The 15,379-nt window shown below is 46.0% G+C and overlaps 1 protein-coding gene and 3 pseudogenes across 1 annotated transcript; all 4 read right to left on the minus strand.

Moving 5' to 3' along the window:
• Window positions 1-587: 587 nt before the first annotated feature.
• Window positions 588-1,634, minus strand: LOC136488552 (uncharacterized; annotated as a pseudogene).
• A 765-nt stretch (window positions 1,635-2,399) lies between these two features.
• On the minus strand, window positions 2,400-3,943 carry LOC136490163 (uncharacterized). The gene is made up of 2 exons (XM_066486649.1): window positions 3,449-3,943; window positions 2,400-2,826 (listed from the first exon to the last, which is right to left on the minus strand). The coding sequence occupies exons 1-2, from the start codon at window positions 3,878-3,880 to the stop codon at window positions 2,536-2,538; spliced, it is 723 nt and encodes a 240-aa protein (XP_066342746.1). The 5' UTR covers window positions 3,881-3,943; the 3' UTR covers window positions 2,400-2,535.
• A 4,079-nt stretch (window positions 3,944-8,022) lies between these two features.
• Window positions 8,023-9,069, minus strand: LOC136488553 (uncharacterized; annotated as a pseudogene).
• A 352-nt stretch (window positions 9,070-9,421) lies between these two features.
• Window positions 9,422-14,999, minus strand: LOC136490164 (uncharacterized; annotated as a pseudogene).
• Between the last annotated feature and the right edge of the window lie 380 nt (window positions 15,000-15,379).

The raw sequence follows: 15,379 nt of genomic DNA on the forward strand, positions 1-15,379 counted from the left end.
TACTTAGCGCGTGTTCAGTTCCACCCCAAAATCCCAAAAAGTGCTACAGTACCTATTACATCGAATGTTTGTGGTCCGTGCATGGAGCATTAAATGTAGACGAAAAAAAACTAATTGCACAGTTTGGTGGGAAATTGCGAGACGAACGTTTTGAGCCTAATTAGTCCATGTTTGAACACTAATTGCCAAATAAAAACGAAAGTGCTACAGTAGCCCAAAATTCCAACTTCCTGGAACTAAACACGCTCTTACTACATATATGTAGAGTAAACTGCACGGCCGGTCCCTAAAGTATTTGAATGGATTTCATCATAGTCCCCAAACTATGAAATCGCAAGTTTAACTCCTTAATGTATTTAAGTGATCTCATCAAGGTCCAAAATAGACACGAGGAGGGTTAGAAGCTGACGTGGCCGTCCACGTGGACATGATTTAAGCACAAAACTCTGAGCCGTGGCATGCGCGGCCAGGATCTTCTAGCCCAGTCACCGCCAGGGCGGGCCCATGTGTCAGCTCATCTTCCAACTCCAGCTGCCGCCGGCATGCGAGCCCACCAGGTGAGCGCGGGGGCCACGGGCCGCGCCTTCCTATCTGGGGCAGGCGAGCGTGTGTGCCGCCGGTCGCGCCGCCGCCGCTGGCACACGGGGGCGAGCATGCGAGCCACGGGCCTTGCCGTCGCGTCGGGGCAGGCAACCATGAGAGAGCGGTGGCGGCTCGGCCATGCGCCTGACGCCTACTGCCGCTACGTCGCACTGCCACGCCACCTCCTGCTGCTGCTCTGTCATGCCGTCTTGCCCCTCACTGTGACCTCTCTCTCGCTCCAGCGCCCGAATCCACTGCCACCCCCACCGCCACGGCGCGGGCGCCGGCGCGGGGGCGTCCGCCACGGGGTCCAACAGCTCGACAGGCTCCAGCACCGCGTCCACGACATAGATGGCGATGGGGTCCCTGTCGTACACGGTGGAGCGCACCCGGGCCGGGTCATCGGACGCCGGCGTCCGTAGCGTGACCTGGTCGCCCGCGTTCTGCACCGTGAGGTTGTAGTTGCTGGCGGCGCCATCAATGGCCAGCGTGTTCACGGGCCCGTTGCTGGACTTGAGCCCCCCGCAGCGTGTAGTAGACGGGCACCGCGTGGAACAACAGCAGCGACGCCTTGCCGTCAGCGCTGAGGTTCCGGTAGCTGGGCATGACCGCACGGCGTCATCCGTCGGGCAGAACGCCGTCACGCCGCCGCCCACCGCCAACTGGAACGCGGAGAGCGTGTCAGGGGACTTGGACACCAGTGACGTGAACGCCTTGCACCCGCCCTTGGACATCAGCACCGTGATGTTGGGCACGTAGCCGGTGGAGCAAAGCACGATCCGCTTCTTCTCCCGCATGATGCGGCGCCACAGCGCCCTCAGCCTCGCTCGCGCGGACGGCCTCGGGGCCCCCGCGGTGTAGTAGGGCGCCCCCAGACCGCTGACCTTGGAGGAGGAGGATGACGAGGAGTGGAAGGCGACGTCGTCGTCGTAGTAGTCGTCATCGCCGTCGAAGTCGAAGCCCGCGAGGACGAACCCCCGCCACGAGATGGAGGGGGCGCAGGAGCAGGAGGCCTGGCGCTGGAATCGCGGGCTGTAGCCGCCGCCGTCCATGGTGACGATGAGCGCAGCTGCGGCCCACCTACGAGACTGCCACCGTCCGTCCCACTGCCTTGGTTTCCTTCCCCGCTACCTCCCCGCCATCGAGAACGCAGCAGACGACTTTGCCGTGGCCTCCTCTTCCCGCTCCACCGCTCGCCGGAGATCATCGTCCGCCAGTGCTCCGTCCCACCTCGACTCCGACGCCGCCAAAGAGCACCCCTACGCAGCTACAGGGGAGGACAACTCCTCCTATCCCGCCCGATCCAGAATCCACGGTCCAGATCGCTTGTTGACCGACGGTGGCAGTGACTGGGTTAAATCATGTCCACGTGGATAACCACATCAGCTTTTAACCCTCCTCGTGTCTATTTTGGACCAATACTTTAAGGACCGGCCGTGCAATTTACTCATATATGTGCAATGATATTATGAATTATAACCTACATTAAGTTATTAACTAAGCAGGTAATGGGCCCAAACATATTACAGACCAGGTTGAGTACTTTCCAACCACCATAACAAAGGTCCTCTTGTATATTTCACTATCATGCCAAAGCCGATTACGGTTAGTAAGCAGGAGCCCTGACTGCTTATGGGGGACACAGCCCAGCGCAGCATGAGATCATCAGTTCACCACATGCTTCTAATATCCTACCAGTTGGGGACACACTGTTTTCTGAGCGTGGATTAATGGGACTGCTGGTATCATAAGGTGGCACGGGTGATTCTGTGGGTGCTTCTGATGCCATGGCAGTCGTTTCGCACTTCATACTTGGTGATGCCTGACGAACTTCAGCACTTGTCCTTGTTTGGGCTGTGAGTACAATTTCATTATCGGCGACTTCAAATGGCCATTCATCATTAGATTGAGAATTGACTGATCCATTTGCACTATTGTCTTGTTGTGCTTGAACTAGATTGTTTCCATGAACTTATTTCTCATCAGGTTGAGGATGATTGACTGATCCATTTGCATTGTTGTCTTGTGCTTGAACTGATTGTTTCCATGAACTTCTTTCTCATCAGGTTGAGGAGGATTGACCGATCCATTTTCATTGTTGTCTTGTGCTTGATCTAGATTGTTTCCATTATCTTCCTTCTCAACAAAATTGTCCTTCAAATGCTTGTCCCCCCTTGTTCCAGTTTCTGTTGGTTCATTAACAGCAGCAACTACAGGAGCCATGTAACTGCATGCGCCTGATCCCTGCAGAATAAACAGTAATGTGACGAACATTCATTCCTAACAGCAATACCATAGGGGATGTTACTGTGGAGGTCCTACAGTGGATTCTGATAACAAAGCAAGCCAATGTAGATTTGGTGCCTAGGGGGCTAGCGCCCTCGTTAGCATATCATGTTGTAATGTTTCGAAAAATCATCACAAAAGCATGTATGTCGTAGTATACATAAAGTTAAGTATAGTTGCAACAATTCAGTTGAAATTCATCCTAGGGGTGAAACTCAAGTGAGTGAAAATTTAACTAGGCTCTCTGCTACCACCGACTGTTAGCTGGCTTGGTATGCTATGTTATGCAACTGATATGATTACAGGAGCAACTTCTTCACTAAATATACTTTGCTGGTAGGCAGCAGCACATGTTACTTGAAAATTTCACAAGAAGACAAGCATTTGAAGCTTTTTCTCACTTTTTGGGGGGGCTAATACCAAGTTACTAGCAAAAGAAAAAACTGCATTATATATTATATAAAGTATCTAGTTAATAAAGGAAAAGTACATCTGACTACTATTGAAAATAATATCAAGGTGCACTAAACCATTTCAAGATAAACAGAAAACTGAATGTGTTTACCTTAGGAAACATTACCTTGGGTATAGGACATACATAGTAGTCTTCGCTGCCCTTTCTCAATACTATACACTTCCCTGCGTTACACTTGCAGATTGGCGATTTATCATTAGATCCAGCTCCTTGGGGACTAATTTTAACCACAGCTGTAGCGCTTGGACCTTTTGGAATAACATGAAGTGGAGTTGAAGTACCAGCACTTTGGAAGGTGGAATTAAGTGGAGTTTTAGGAATAGTAGCCTGCGGGCTGACAATATTTGGAGTTGTGGCACCAGCACCTCGGAGATTAACATTATTAATTGGTGTTCTAGGTTCAGCTACATGATTGCTTGAGATGTTGATCACGCAATTATTGCTTGGTTTAGGATGGCTCCTAACAGCAGGTTGTAATTCAGGATCAAGACCTACTTCTTCACACACGGAAACACGGTTGCACTTCTGCAAAGTCATGTTCAACAAGTAAACACTTTGTCAACTGTATACAAGAAAATCAGTGTAGTTACATGAAAGAACATAAATATTTGTGAGTCAAAATAATTTTCAAGTTAGTTGAAAGACATTGCATAACTGAAGAATGTAAACTTCAATTTAAAGAAGATAAAGGAAAAGTAGACACAGTGGGATTCATACAGGAGCATCTCTACACAATTGAACAAACTTGTACAATCTTATATAAGGAATAAGCCTGCAGCTTTAGAAAATGATATAATGCAAACAAAAGGCAAATTTATCCAGAGACATCAACAGAAAGCTACTTATCTTGGAAAACTAGGGGTTCTAATTGTATCTTCTACCCCCTCTCTGTTTTGATAGGGTCCTACTTTATTTGACTGGTCATGTTGGTTAATTACAATGACTTGTCTATTTCCTTTCTGTTGTAGATGTTTTGCTTTGACCTTTCATCTAATATTTTCTTATATATACTACAAGAAATTATTTATTTCTTGTATAAGTTTTAGTATATTTTAAAAATAATGCTATTTTGATGGAATGTATATCATGCTTAAAAAAACATCTATAGATGTTTGTTCTAGAAAAAAAAAAGTTAAAAACAACTTTTAAAATTAGCTCGGCAGCAGCAGCAAGTATTACTAAACCACATTGATCTCCGAATAATAAAAAGTCCAATTATTGAGGTAATTTTTTATCATGTCAAGGATAAAGAACATTAAATAGATTTAGTTTGGCCATGTAATGTGGGCAATACTTCGCTACATCGGCGGAAAATCGAAAGAAGCCGATAAGTTGGTGTGTATAATCACCATTTCATTTATGTCTGTTAATAATTCAACAAAATGATTTAATATTCCTCTTTGGATATCATCTTTTTTGAACGACAGCGCAAGAAATATAACCACCAAAGGCTGTTAGACATGGAGATCGTCACACTGCAATCGGAGCTCGCAAAATTCATCTTAGCCGAGGTATTGGAAAAAGATGAAGTATTTTCCATTGCACAATCCATGCGGTACAAGGACCAGTATGGCCCAGAGCGACTCGCAAGATTATTGTAAGAAGTCCGAGAAGCATATGTGAAGTCCAAGAACATTTCTTTTTTATTTTGAGGGATCAAGATGTGGATAAGAACATTTGAATTGTAATCGTAACATTTGTAATGTTTAATATTGATGGATCTGTCGTATACGTAGCGTATATAAAGCCAAACCCGATTCCAAAAAATATATAAATTAAAATAAATTATAAAACAATAAAATATAAACGGGCCAGCACCGTTGGTTAGCAATAAACCGGCAGTGTTGTCGTAACCATCACTGCCGGTTAGAAACAAACCGACAGTGTTGGCTTGCTCAACACTGCCGGCTTGAACCATGAACTGACACTGATAGTTACGACAACACTGCCGGTTTGATCCATGAACCGACACTGATATTTACTACAACACTACCGGTTTGATCCATGAACCGATAGTGTAGTCTTGTTCAACACTGCTGGCTTGAGCCAAGAACCGACATTCTTGAAGCAACCGTCACTGTCGGTTGGCACTACAAACCGGCAGTGTTGTTCAACTGGACAATGCCGGGTGGAGCCAGGAACCGATACTGTTTCCTGTAGATCAGTGTCAGTTTTTAAGGACCGGCAGTGATGTCAACCCCATCACTGCCGGTATGCCACTGTCGGATCAAAATCTGGCAGTGAAGTGGGTTTTTGAACCGGTAGTGATGTCCAGATCTGAGATAGTGCGCAATGTCATGGAAACTCGGCGTCGATGTGGAGCTTGGGGCATATGGACAGCGTGGTGCGTTGGGGCTGCTCTAAGGTACCTTGCTTGCGTCATTCGGTCCACCATGTCCGTTGTTTGTTGTTGTATTTGCGTAGGGTGGGGGTCCTATTAGAGATTGTGTGCAAAGTGTTTTTGTCCATAAAAGAATGCAATTTGAAGTTTAGAGTCACTGGAAAATATATCATGAAAATAATAGGTGTACTTAGAAAATATATTCTATAATTTTTTTTATGATAGAGAGAGTACAAATCTCTAACAAGTCATTTAGACCAAGGACCTCGTGGCCTCGCTTTGCATAAAGCATTATGATCTTGCTAGGATTACTAGCTTTACAACACAGAGTTCCAACGAAAAAAAGCGCGAAAAGAAACTGAAGCTGACTCTAGCTAAGTCATTTAGACCAAGGACCTCGTGGCCTCGCTTTGCATAAAGCATTATGGTCTTGCTAGGATTACTAGCTTTACAACACAGAGTTCCAACGAAAAAAGCGCCAAAAGAAACTGAAGCTGGCTCTAGCTAAGTCATTTAGACCAAGGACCTCGTGGCCTCGCTTTGCATAAAGCATTATGGTCTTGCTAGGATTACTAGCTTTACAACACATAGTTCCAACGAAAAAAAGCGCGAAAAGAAACTGAAGCTGACTCTAGCTACACATCTCTCTAGTTCTCTCTCTAAACACCTCTAAACACCAACAGAAGGCTCACACCGCGTTACGCAAAACAGGAAACAACTTAGGGCACGATTTGGTTACGGGACAGAGTATGCCAAGTAAAATTAGCTTACTCAGAAAAAATTGGCCACCGTTTGGTTCTACACTTAGATTTGATCATCTAGGAAATTTTTGCATGCGTTAGCTACAGTCGACTGTGGACACGGGCACTCGCGCGGACAAGGCAATCAGCGGAAAGTGAGAGGGGTAAATGGAAGAAGAGAGTGGCCGCAGGAGGAACAATAAGGGAGATGAGCCTCTCCATGAACCAGCGGCGCCACTTCATTCTTTTGGCGTTGCATCCCGTTTGAGAGGCGAGAATTCTTTCAAGCTATTGCATATGAAAGTTGAATGGTTTCCTCTGGAAATCCTGGGAAAATGCTTTTGACAGGATGCATGGAAATGATGGCCGTGTAACTAGCAGATGTAAACGGATAATGGATTCTCATTGTTCATGTTAATACATTTCTGAGTAAGCACATAGCTAAAAAGTTGGTGGGTGTTACCCTATCAAAGTCCAAGTAGCTAATGATGGGTTATTATTGTCAGCACCTCTGAATTAGCTGCTGGTGCTTGGAGTATTTAGAATCATCAGTTTCAGTTGCTACTGGACCGTGCTAAATCCATCTGCCTGAAACTCTGAATGCTGAACCAGAATAATTCAGAGAGCCCACACGCTTGAAACTCTGAATGCTGAACCACAATGCTGAGTGTTTCAGAAGTTGCCAGAACAGTTGCAACTATCTGACCAGAGTTTGGGAATTTTTTTTATGAAAATAGCAGTGATCCATCCATCGCAATTGCCAGAAGGACAGGTTTACACAAGTTGGCAAAACTTCTTCTCTTGCAGAAAAGCTGGAAACATACTCCAGAAAACACTCTATTCAACAGTTAAACATCACAGTACTAAACGTTAGTTCGGACACGTTTAACACCTGTTGCCAGCCAAGCACGAGGGGTCATGGAGAAGCGAACAGGCAGGGATTGAAGGATACACATTATAATTAATCCGACCTCAATTCGTTCAGTTCTTGAAAGGTACCTTTCAGAGACATACTTAGCGCGTGTTCAGTTCCACCCCAAAATCCCAAAAAGTGCTACAGTACCTATTACATCGAATGTTTGTGGTCCGTGCATGGAGCATTAAATGTAGACGAAAAAAAACTAATTGCACAGTTTGGTGGGAAATTGCGAGACGAACGTTTTGAGCCTAATTAGTCCATGTTTGAACACTAATTGCCAAATAAAAACGAAAGTGCTACAGTAGCCCAAAATTCCAACTTCCTGGAACTAAACACGCTCTTACTACATATATGTAGAGTAAACTGCACGGCCGGTCCCTAAAGTATTTGAATGGATTTCATCATAGTCCCCAAACTATGAAATCGCAAGTTTAACTCCTTAATGTATTTAAGTGATCTCATCAAGGTCCAAAATAGACACGAGGAGGGTTAGAAGCTGACGTGGCCGTCCACGTGGACATGATTTAAGCACAAAACTCTGAGCCGTGGCATGCGCGGCCAGGATCTTCTAGCCCAGTCACCGCCAGGGCGGGCCCATGTGTCAGCTCATCTTCCAACTCCAGCTGCCGCCGGCATGCGAGCCCACCAGGTGAGCGCGGGGGCCACGGGCCGCGCCTTCCTATCTGGGGCAGGCGAGCGTGTGTGCCGCCGGTCGCGCCGCCGCCGCTGGCACACGGGGGCGAGCATGCGAGCCACGGGCCTTGCCGTCGCGTCGGGGCAGGCAACCATGAGAGAGCGGTGGCGGCTCGGCCATGCGCCTGACGCCTACTGCCGCTACGTCGCACTGCCACGCCACCTCCTGCTGCTGCTCTGTCATGCCGTCTTGCCCCTCACTGTGACCTCTCTCTCGCTCCAGCGCCCGAATCCACTGCCACCCCCACCGCCACGGCGCGGGCGCCGGCGCGGGGGCGTCCGCCACGGGGTCCAACAGCTCGACAGGCTCCAGCACCGCGTCCACGACATAGATGGCGATGGGGTCCCTGTCGTACACGGTGGAGCGCACCCGGGCCGGGTCATCGGACGCCGGCGTCCGTAGCGTGACCTGGTCGCCCGCGTTCTGCACCGTGAGGTTGTAGTTGCTGGCGGCGCCATCAATGGCCAGCGTGTTCACGGGCCCGTTGCTGGACTTGAGCCCCCCGCAGCGTGTAGTAGACGGGCACCGCGTGGAACAACAGCAGCGACGCCTTGCCGTCAGCGCTGAGGTTCCGGTAGCTGGGCATGACCGCACGGCGTCATCCGTCGGGCAGAACGCCGTCACGCCGCCGCCCACCGCCAACTGGAACGCGGAGAGCGTGTCAGGGGACTTGGACACCAGTGACGTGAACGCCTTGCACCCGCCCTTGGACATCAGCACCGTGATGTTGGGCACGTAGCCGGTGGAGCAAAGCACGATCCGCTTCTTCTCCCGCATGATGCGGCGCCACAGCGCCCTCAGCCTCGCTCGCGCGGACGGCCTCGGGGCCCCCGCGGTGTAGTAGGGCGCCCCCAGACCGCTGACCTTGGAGGAGGAGGATGACGAGGAGTGGAAGGCGACGTCGTCGTCGTAGTAGTCGTCATCGCCGTCGAAGTCGAAGCCCGCGAGGACGAACCCCCGCCACGAGATGGAGGGGGCGCAGGAGCAGGAGGCCTGGCGCTGGAATCGCGGGCTGTAGCCGCCGCCGTCCATGGTGACGATGAGCGCAGCTGCGGCCCACCTACGAGACTGCCACCGTCCGTCCCACTGCCTTGGTTTCCTTCCCCGCTACCTCCCCGCCATCGAGAACGCAGCAGACGACTTTGCCGTGGCCTCCTCTTCCCGCTCCACCGCTCGCCGGAGATCATCGTCCGCCAGTGCTCCGTCCCACCTCGACTCCGACGCCGCCAAAGAGCACCCCTACGCAGCTACAGGGGAGGACAACTCCTCCTATCCCGCCCGATCCAGAATCCACGGTCCAGATCGCTTGTTGACCGACGGTGGCAGTGACTGGGTTAAATCATGTCCACGTGGATAACCACATCAGCTTTTAACCCTCCTCGTGTCTATTTTGGACCAATACTTTAAGGACCGGCCGTGCAATTTACTCATATATGTGCAATGATATTATGAATTATAACCTACATTAAGTTATTAACTAAGCAGGTAATGGGCCCAAACATATTACAGACCAGGTTGAGTACTTTCCAACCACCATAACAAAGGTCCTCTTGTATATTTCACTATCATGCCAAAGCCGATTACGGTTAGTAAGCAGGAGCCCTGACTGCTTATGGGGGACACAGCCCAGCGCAGCATGAGATCATCAGTTCACCACATGCTTCTAATATCCTACCAGTTGGGGACACACTGTTTTCTGAGCGTGGATTAATGGGACTGCTGGTATCATAAGGTGGCACGGGTGATTCTGTGGGTGCTTCTGATGCCATGGCAGTCGTTTCGCACTTCATACTTGGTGATGCCTGACGAACTTCAGCACTTGTCCTTGTTTGGGCTGTGAGTACAATTTCATTATCGGCGACTTCAAATGGCCATTCATCATTAGATTGAGAATTGACTGATCCATTTGCACTATTGTCTTGTTGTGCTTGAACTAGATTGTTTCCATGAACTTATTTCTCATCAGGTTGAGGATGATTGACTGATCCATTTGCATTGTTGTCTTGTGCTTGAACTGATTGTTTCCATGAACTTCTTTCTCATCAGGTTGAGGAGGATTGACCGATCCATTTTCATTGTTGTCTTGTGCTTGATCTAGATTGTTTCCATTATCTTCCTTCTCAACAAAATTGTCCTTCAAATGCTTGTCCCCCCTTGTTCCAGTTTCTGTTGGTTCATTAACAGCAGCAACTACAGGAGCCATGTAACTGCATGCGCCTGATCCCTGCAGAATAAACAGTAATGTGACGAACATTCATTCCTAACAGCAATACCATAGGGGATGTTACTGTGGAGGTCCTACAGTGGATTCTGATAACAAAGCAAGCCAATGTAGATTTGGTGCCTAGGGGGCTAGCGCCCTCGTTAGCATATCATGTTGTAATGTTTCGAAAAATCATCACAAAAGCATGTATGTCGTAGTATACATAAAGTTAAGTATAGTTGCAACAATTCAGTTGAAATTCATCCTAGGGGTGAAACTCAAGTGAGTGAAAATTTAACTAGGCTCTCTGCTACCACCGACTGTTAGCTGGCTTGGTATGCTATGTTATGCAACTGATATGATTACAGGAGCAACTTCTTCACTAAATATACTTTGCTGGTAGGCAGCAGCACATGTTACTTGAAAATTTCACAAGAAGACAAGCATTTGAAGCTTTTTCTCACTTTTTGGGGGGGCTAATACCAAGTTACTAGCAAAAGAAAAAACTGCATTATATATTATATAAAGTATCTAGTTAATAAAGGAAAAGTACATCTGACTACTATTGAAAATAATATCAAGGTGCACTAAACCATTTCAAGATAAACAGAAAACTGAATGTGTTTACCTTAGGAAACATTACCTTGGGTATAGGACATACATAGTAGTCTTCGCTGCCCTTTCTCAATACTATACACTTCCCTGCGTTACACTTGCAGATTGGCGATTTATCATTAGATCCAGCTCCTTGGGGACTAATTTTAACCACAGCTGTAGCGCTTGGACCTTTTGGAATAACATGAAGTGGAGTTGAAAGTACCAGCACTTTGGAAGGTGGAATTAAGTGGAGTTTTAGGAATAGTAGCCTGCGGGCTGACAATATTTGGAGTTGTGGCACCAGCACCTCGGAGATTAACATTATTAATTGGTGTTCTAGGTTCAGCTACATGATTGCTTGAGATGTTGATCACGCAATTATTGCTTGGTTTAGGATGGCTCCTAACAGCAGGTTGTAATTCAGGATCAAGACCTACTTCTTCACACACGGAAACACGGTTGCACTTCTGCAAAGTCATGTTCAACAAGTAAACACTTTGTCAACTGTATACATGAAAATCAGTGTAGTTACATGAAAGAACATAAATATTTGTGAGTCAAAATAATTTTCAAGTTAGTTGAAAGACATTGCATAACTGAAGAATGTAAACTTCAATTTAAAGAAGATAAAGGAAAAGTAGACACAGTGGGATTCATACAGGAGCATCTCTACACAATTGAACAAACTTGTACAATCTTATATAAGGAATAAGCCTGCAGCTTTAGAAAATGATATAATGCAAACAAAAGGCAAATTTATCCAGAGACATCAACAGAAAGCTACTTATCTTGGAAAACTAGGGGTTCTAATTGTATCTTCTACCCCCTCTCTGTTCCAAACTCTAAGACATTTTGGCTTTTCTAGATTCATTACTTTAAGTCTTTAACTATGTATCTAGACTTAGTGTATATGTAACTGCATAGAAAAATTTATGTATCTAGAAAAGCCAAAACGTTTTATAATTTGGAATGGAGGAAGTAGAAGATATGTGTGGGGCATATTACAGAAAATGCGAGGACATGGTTATGACATCAAGCTTGTAGTTATAAATTTATGAGTTTTGAGGAACTGACATTATGATATTTGGATGTAATGGGAGCACTACCGTTGCAATTAAGGATTGGAGACTGATCTGTAACAAACAATATAACAGCAGGATGGGGTAAACAGAGAGCTTTCATAAGTCATAGAGTCTACATTGTATTACTTGACATCATTTTGGTTGTAGTTGTGACAAAACCTACTACTTTATGTGCCCTACATAAGTGAAGTACACCAAACATTTAGACAAGTAGTGCATATGGTTGGGGGGTGGATAGGTTACCAAAATAGTTGTTGATTTAATGTTTTGCTGAAAGGAAGAAAGGAGGTTAATGGTGGCTGTTGCTTGGTAGCATGGGAAAAGGTGACAACCAATTGATCTAGGTGGCCTGGGTATTCCTAATCGGCATGTTATGGGCTGGGCATTACAGAGGAGATGGCTATGTTTGAATAAAACTGAGGAAGGACGTCCCTGGTCAAGTTTGGACATCCCAATTCAGTGACCACATATGTTGGGAGCGGCACAAACACCATGTTTTGGACAGATCGGTGGTTGTGTGGCAGTTCTTTACTTGATCTTGCTCCAGCAATAGTGGCTTGTGTATCCAAAAGATCCATAAATCTTCATACAGTAGCAGAAGCTTTGGAGAACTAAGTTTGGATTAGAGACATTCAGGGGCTTTAGTATTTGCAAGTTTGGCATGTCTAGAAAAATGTGAATTTAACACTGGAGGCTGATGAACATGTTTGGAGGCATGAGGCAAGTGGGTACTTCACATCTAAATCGACATATAGAGCTTTCTTCTATGGTTCAATCACTTTTGAACCGTGGAAATGCTTGTGGAAATCCTGAGCGCCATCAAATATAAAATATTTTAATGGCTTGCCATTTGGAACAAATATTGGACAGTCAACCGACTAGCAAAAATAGGTCTACCACACCCGGATCAATGTGTTCTATGTATGCTATGTGATTAGCCTTTTTTGACTCATGATGTACAGCAATGCTTCCTTGTCCCAAAGTTGATAAGGGAAGGTTGTTTGTAAGGGACCGTTATTTCTTCTCTATATAAAGATGTGCACCTCTCTTTCGTGTTCGAGAAAAAAAATGATTCAGTGAACAGCGCCACACGTTGTATTGAATGCGTGCCATTAAATTTCCATGATAAGTGATTGTTCACTGGTCAAGGTTTTCTTTTTTGAAAAAAAAATGGTGAAATCTGAGGCCATATGTATTTCTAGTAAAGAGAAAACTTGTATCATTATATTGATTCTTACACATGCTGAAAGACTGGAATATCTTCAAAATATATACATGATGAGCATTTTTGTTTATCATTTCAGGAGTGAAAAGGTGACCTTTCTATTTGTTGCTATAGGATTGCAAGAAGAGATATGGATAAGTCTTTCTAATTTCTAAAGTGCCTCTACCTGATTAGTTGTATACTAATACGATATCTTACATGATACGCAGATACTTGCTCAAGTCACAAAAAGAAGATGTTGCTTGGACGCAAATGATTGAGATGCATTAAGGAGTCAAATGATTGAGGCAAGTAAACAAATTTAGTGGGGCCACGTGACCATCTTGTGATTTTTCTTAATATAAGTGTGCAGACGTCATGGAAATAGAACACCAAGGACAATGGTACTTTCCCATTAGAAATCTCTGCGTTGAGCAATGGGGTATATAAAATCATGCAGCAACAGGCAAAGACAACACATTATCAACATTCTAGGAAGAACAATTAGTCAAAAGAGAGCACAGGAACAGGAGATGCATTAAAGGAGTTTAGGAAGTGTAGTAGTTTAAATTAGGGAAGGCTGGATAATTACGACAATGTAATTTCACCAATTTGATAGCTATACATTAGACAAGAACTGGAAAAAAATGAGAACCAATTTTGGAACTAAAAGCATGAATGCTCAATTGCTCATACCCTCTTGTAAACTTGTAATAATAGCAGAAGACATAACAAGTACTTATTCCATATTGAAGTTACAGACAGCTAGCTGGCGAAACACACTGAACCTTTGATAAACCCTGTCTGAGACCTCTGCTAAACTTAGTAATGACTACTGTCATAGAAAGGGTTGCTATAATCCGCATAAGAACAACTACTATATCCAAGGTGTATACAGTAGAACAAAACAAACATGATGATCAAGATCCTCTAAATTTCCTTCTAAAGAAAATTAGTAGAGTGATGATTAAGATTCTGGAACAAACTGGAAATCACATATAGGAAGATCTATTTGCAGGCAATTGGAAAAAACTACTACCCCGCAATTTCATCCGAAAACGTCAGGTTACTGCCAAATTGGACACGGAAAAACAGCAATTTCATCTGGAAGTCTGGAACCACTACAATACATTCCATCCAAGTCGTCAACCAAAACCACTGCAAAACCCCTCCAAGAGCTTTTGAACCCAAGAAACGCTCGCTGCAATCCAGCATTCTGCTCCCCCAGATTCTCTAGCATCCTCAAATCCACCTCTTCTATCGCAGTAACAGGTCTCACCGCCATGCTTCAATCAAGAACAAAAAATTTCTCCATCTAAACAGTAAAATCCTCCCCTCGGATTGCGTTTCTCACACCCAAAGCAGTACAAGAAACCGATCATCGTTTTAACTAAAAACTGCAGTGGTTAAACCGTAGGGTAAAAAAAACAGAGAGAGAGAGGATCTTTTCGGAGGTGAGTGCGGACTGTGGAGGCTCACCGGCTGAGACGGGCAGACGTACACCCACCGGCCGCGCTGCTCGTCCCGCTCCACCGCGCAGCGGCCGCGCCAGCAGACACACAGCGGGGCCCGCTCAATGTATTCCACGACGCGGATGAAGTCCTCGTCCTCCTCCGCGTCGCCGCCGGAGCTGGCGTCGGCGAAGTCGAACGTCTGCCTCAGTTGGGCGCCGTGGATGGCCGACACCACCGCCGGTGCCGGATGAGGGGGAGGGGAAGAAGGCGGGGTGGGAGGGTGGCAGGAGCTGACGCTCTCCGCCGGGTAGGTGGCGGCGGTGGTGCTGCTCATTGCCGCGTCGCCGTGGGCTTGCTCTCTCCCCTGCATGCTGCAGCGGATGATCTCTCTCTAGCGAAACTGGGAAACTCTTCTCGTCACCAGCGGCCACTTTGTGTAGAGGCCTCCTTTGTGTACTAGGTAGCTTGTAGAAGAAGAAGCAACACGGGCATGCACCCACACCACAAAAGCACAAAAGTAAGCTTGTTGCCACCCATTGAGAGAGGAAAAAAGATTAGTATTCTTCCGGTCTGGGACATGGAGATTAAAGATGTGAGGTTCGCCAGGCAGGGGAGGAATCCTAGCTTTCTGTCGAGGAAAAAGTCTACTTAACCACTGGTTATTTATTTAGGATACACTACTTCACCTCTAAACTATAAAATCAAATTTTCTATTTCTTAAACTTTTTAAAACTGATTAAATAACACCCAAGCAGTTTTGAACGATGGTTTTACTACATTGATGGTGGTTTTATCTTTTCTT

This window comes from Miscanthus floridulus, chromosome 10 (genome assembly GCF_019320115.1).
Source record: "Miscanthus floridulus cultivar M001 chromosome 10, ASM1932011v1, whole genome shotgun sequence".
Lineage (NCBI taxonomy): Eukaryota > Viridiplantae > Streptophyta > Magnoliopsida > Poales > Poaceae > Miscanthus > Miscanthus floridulus.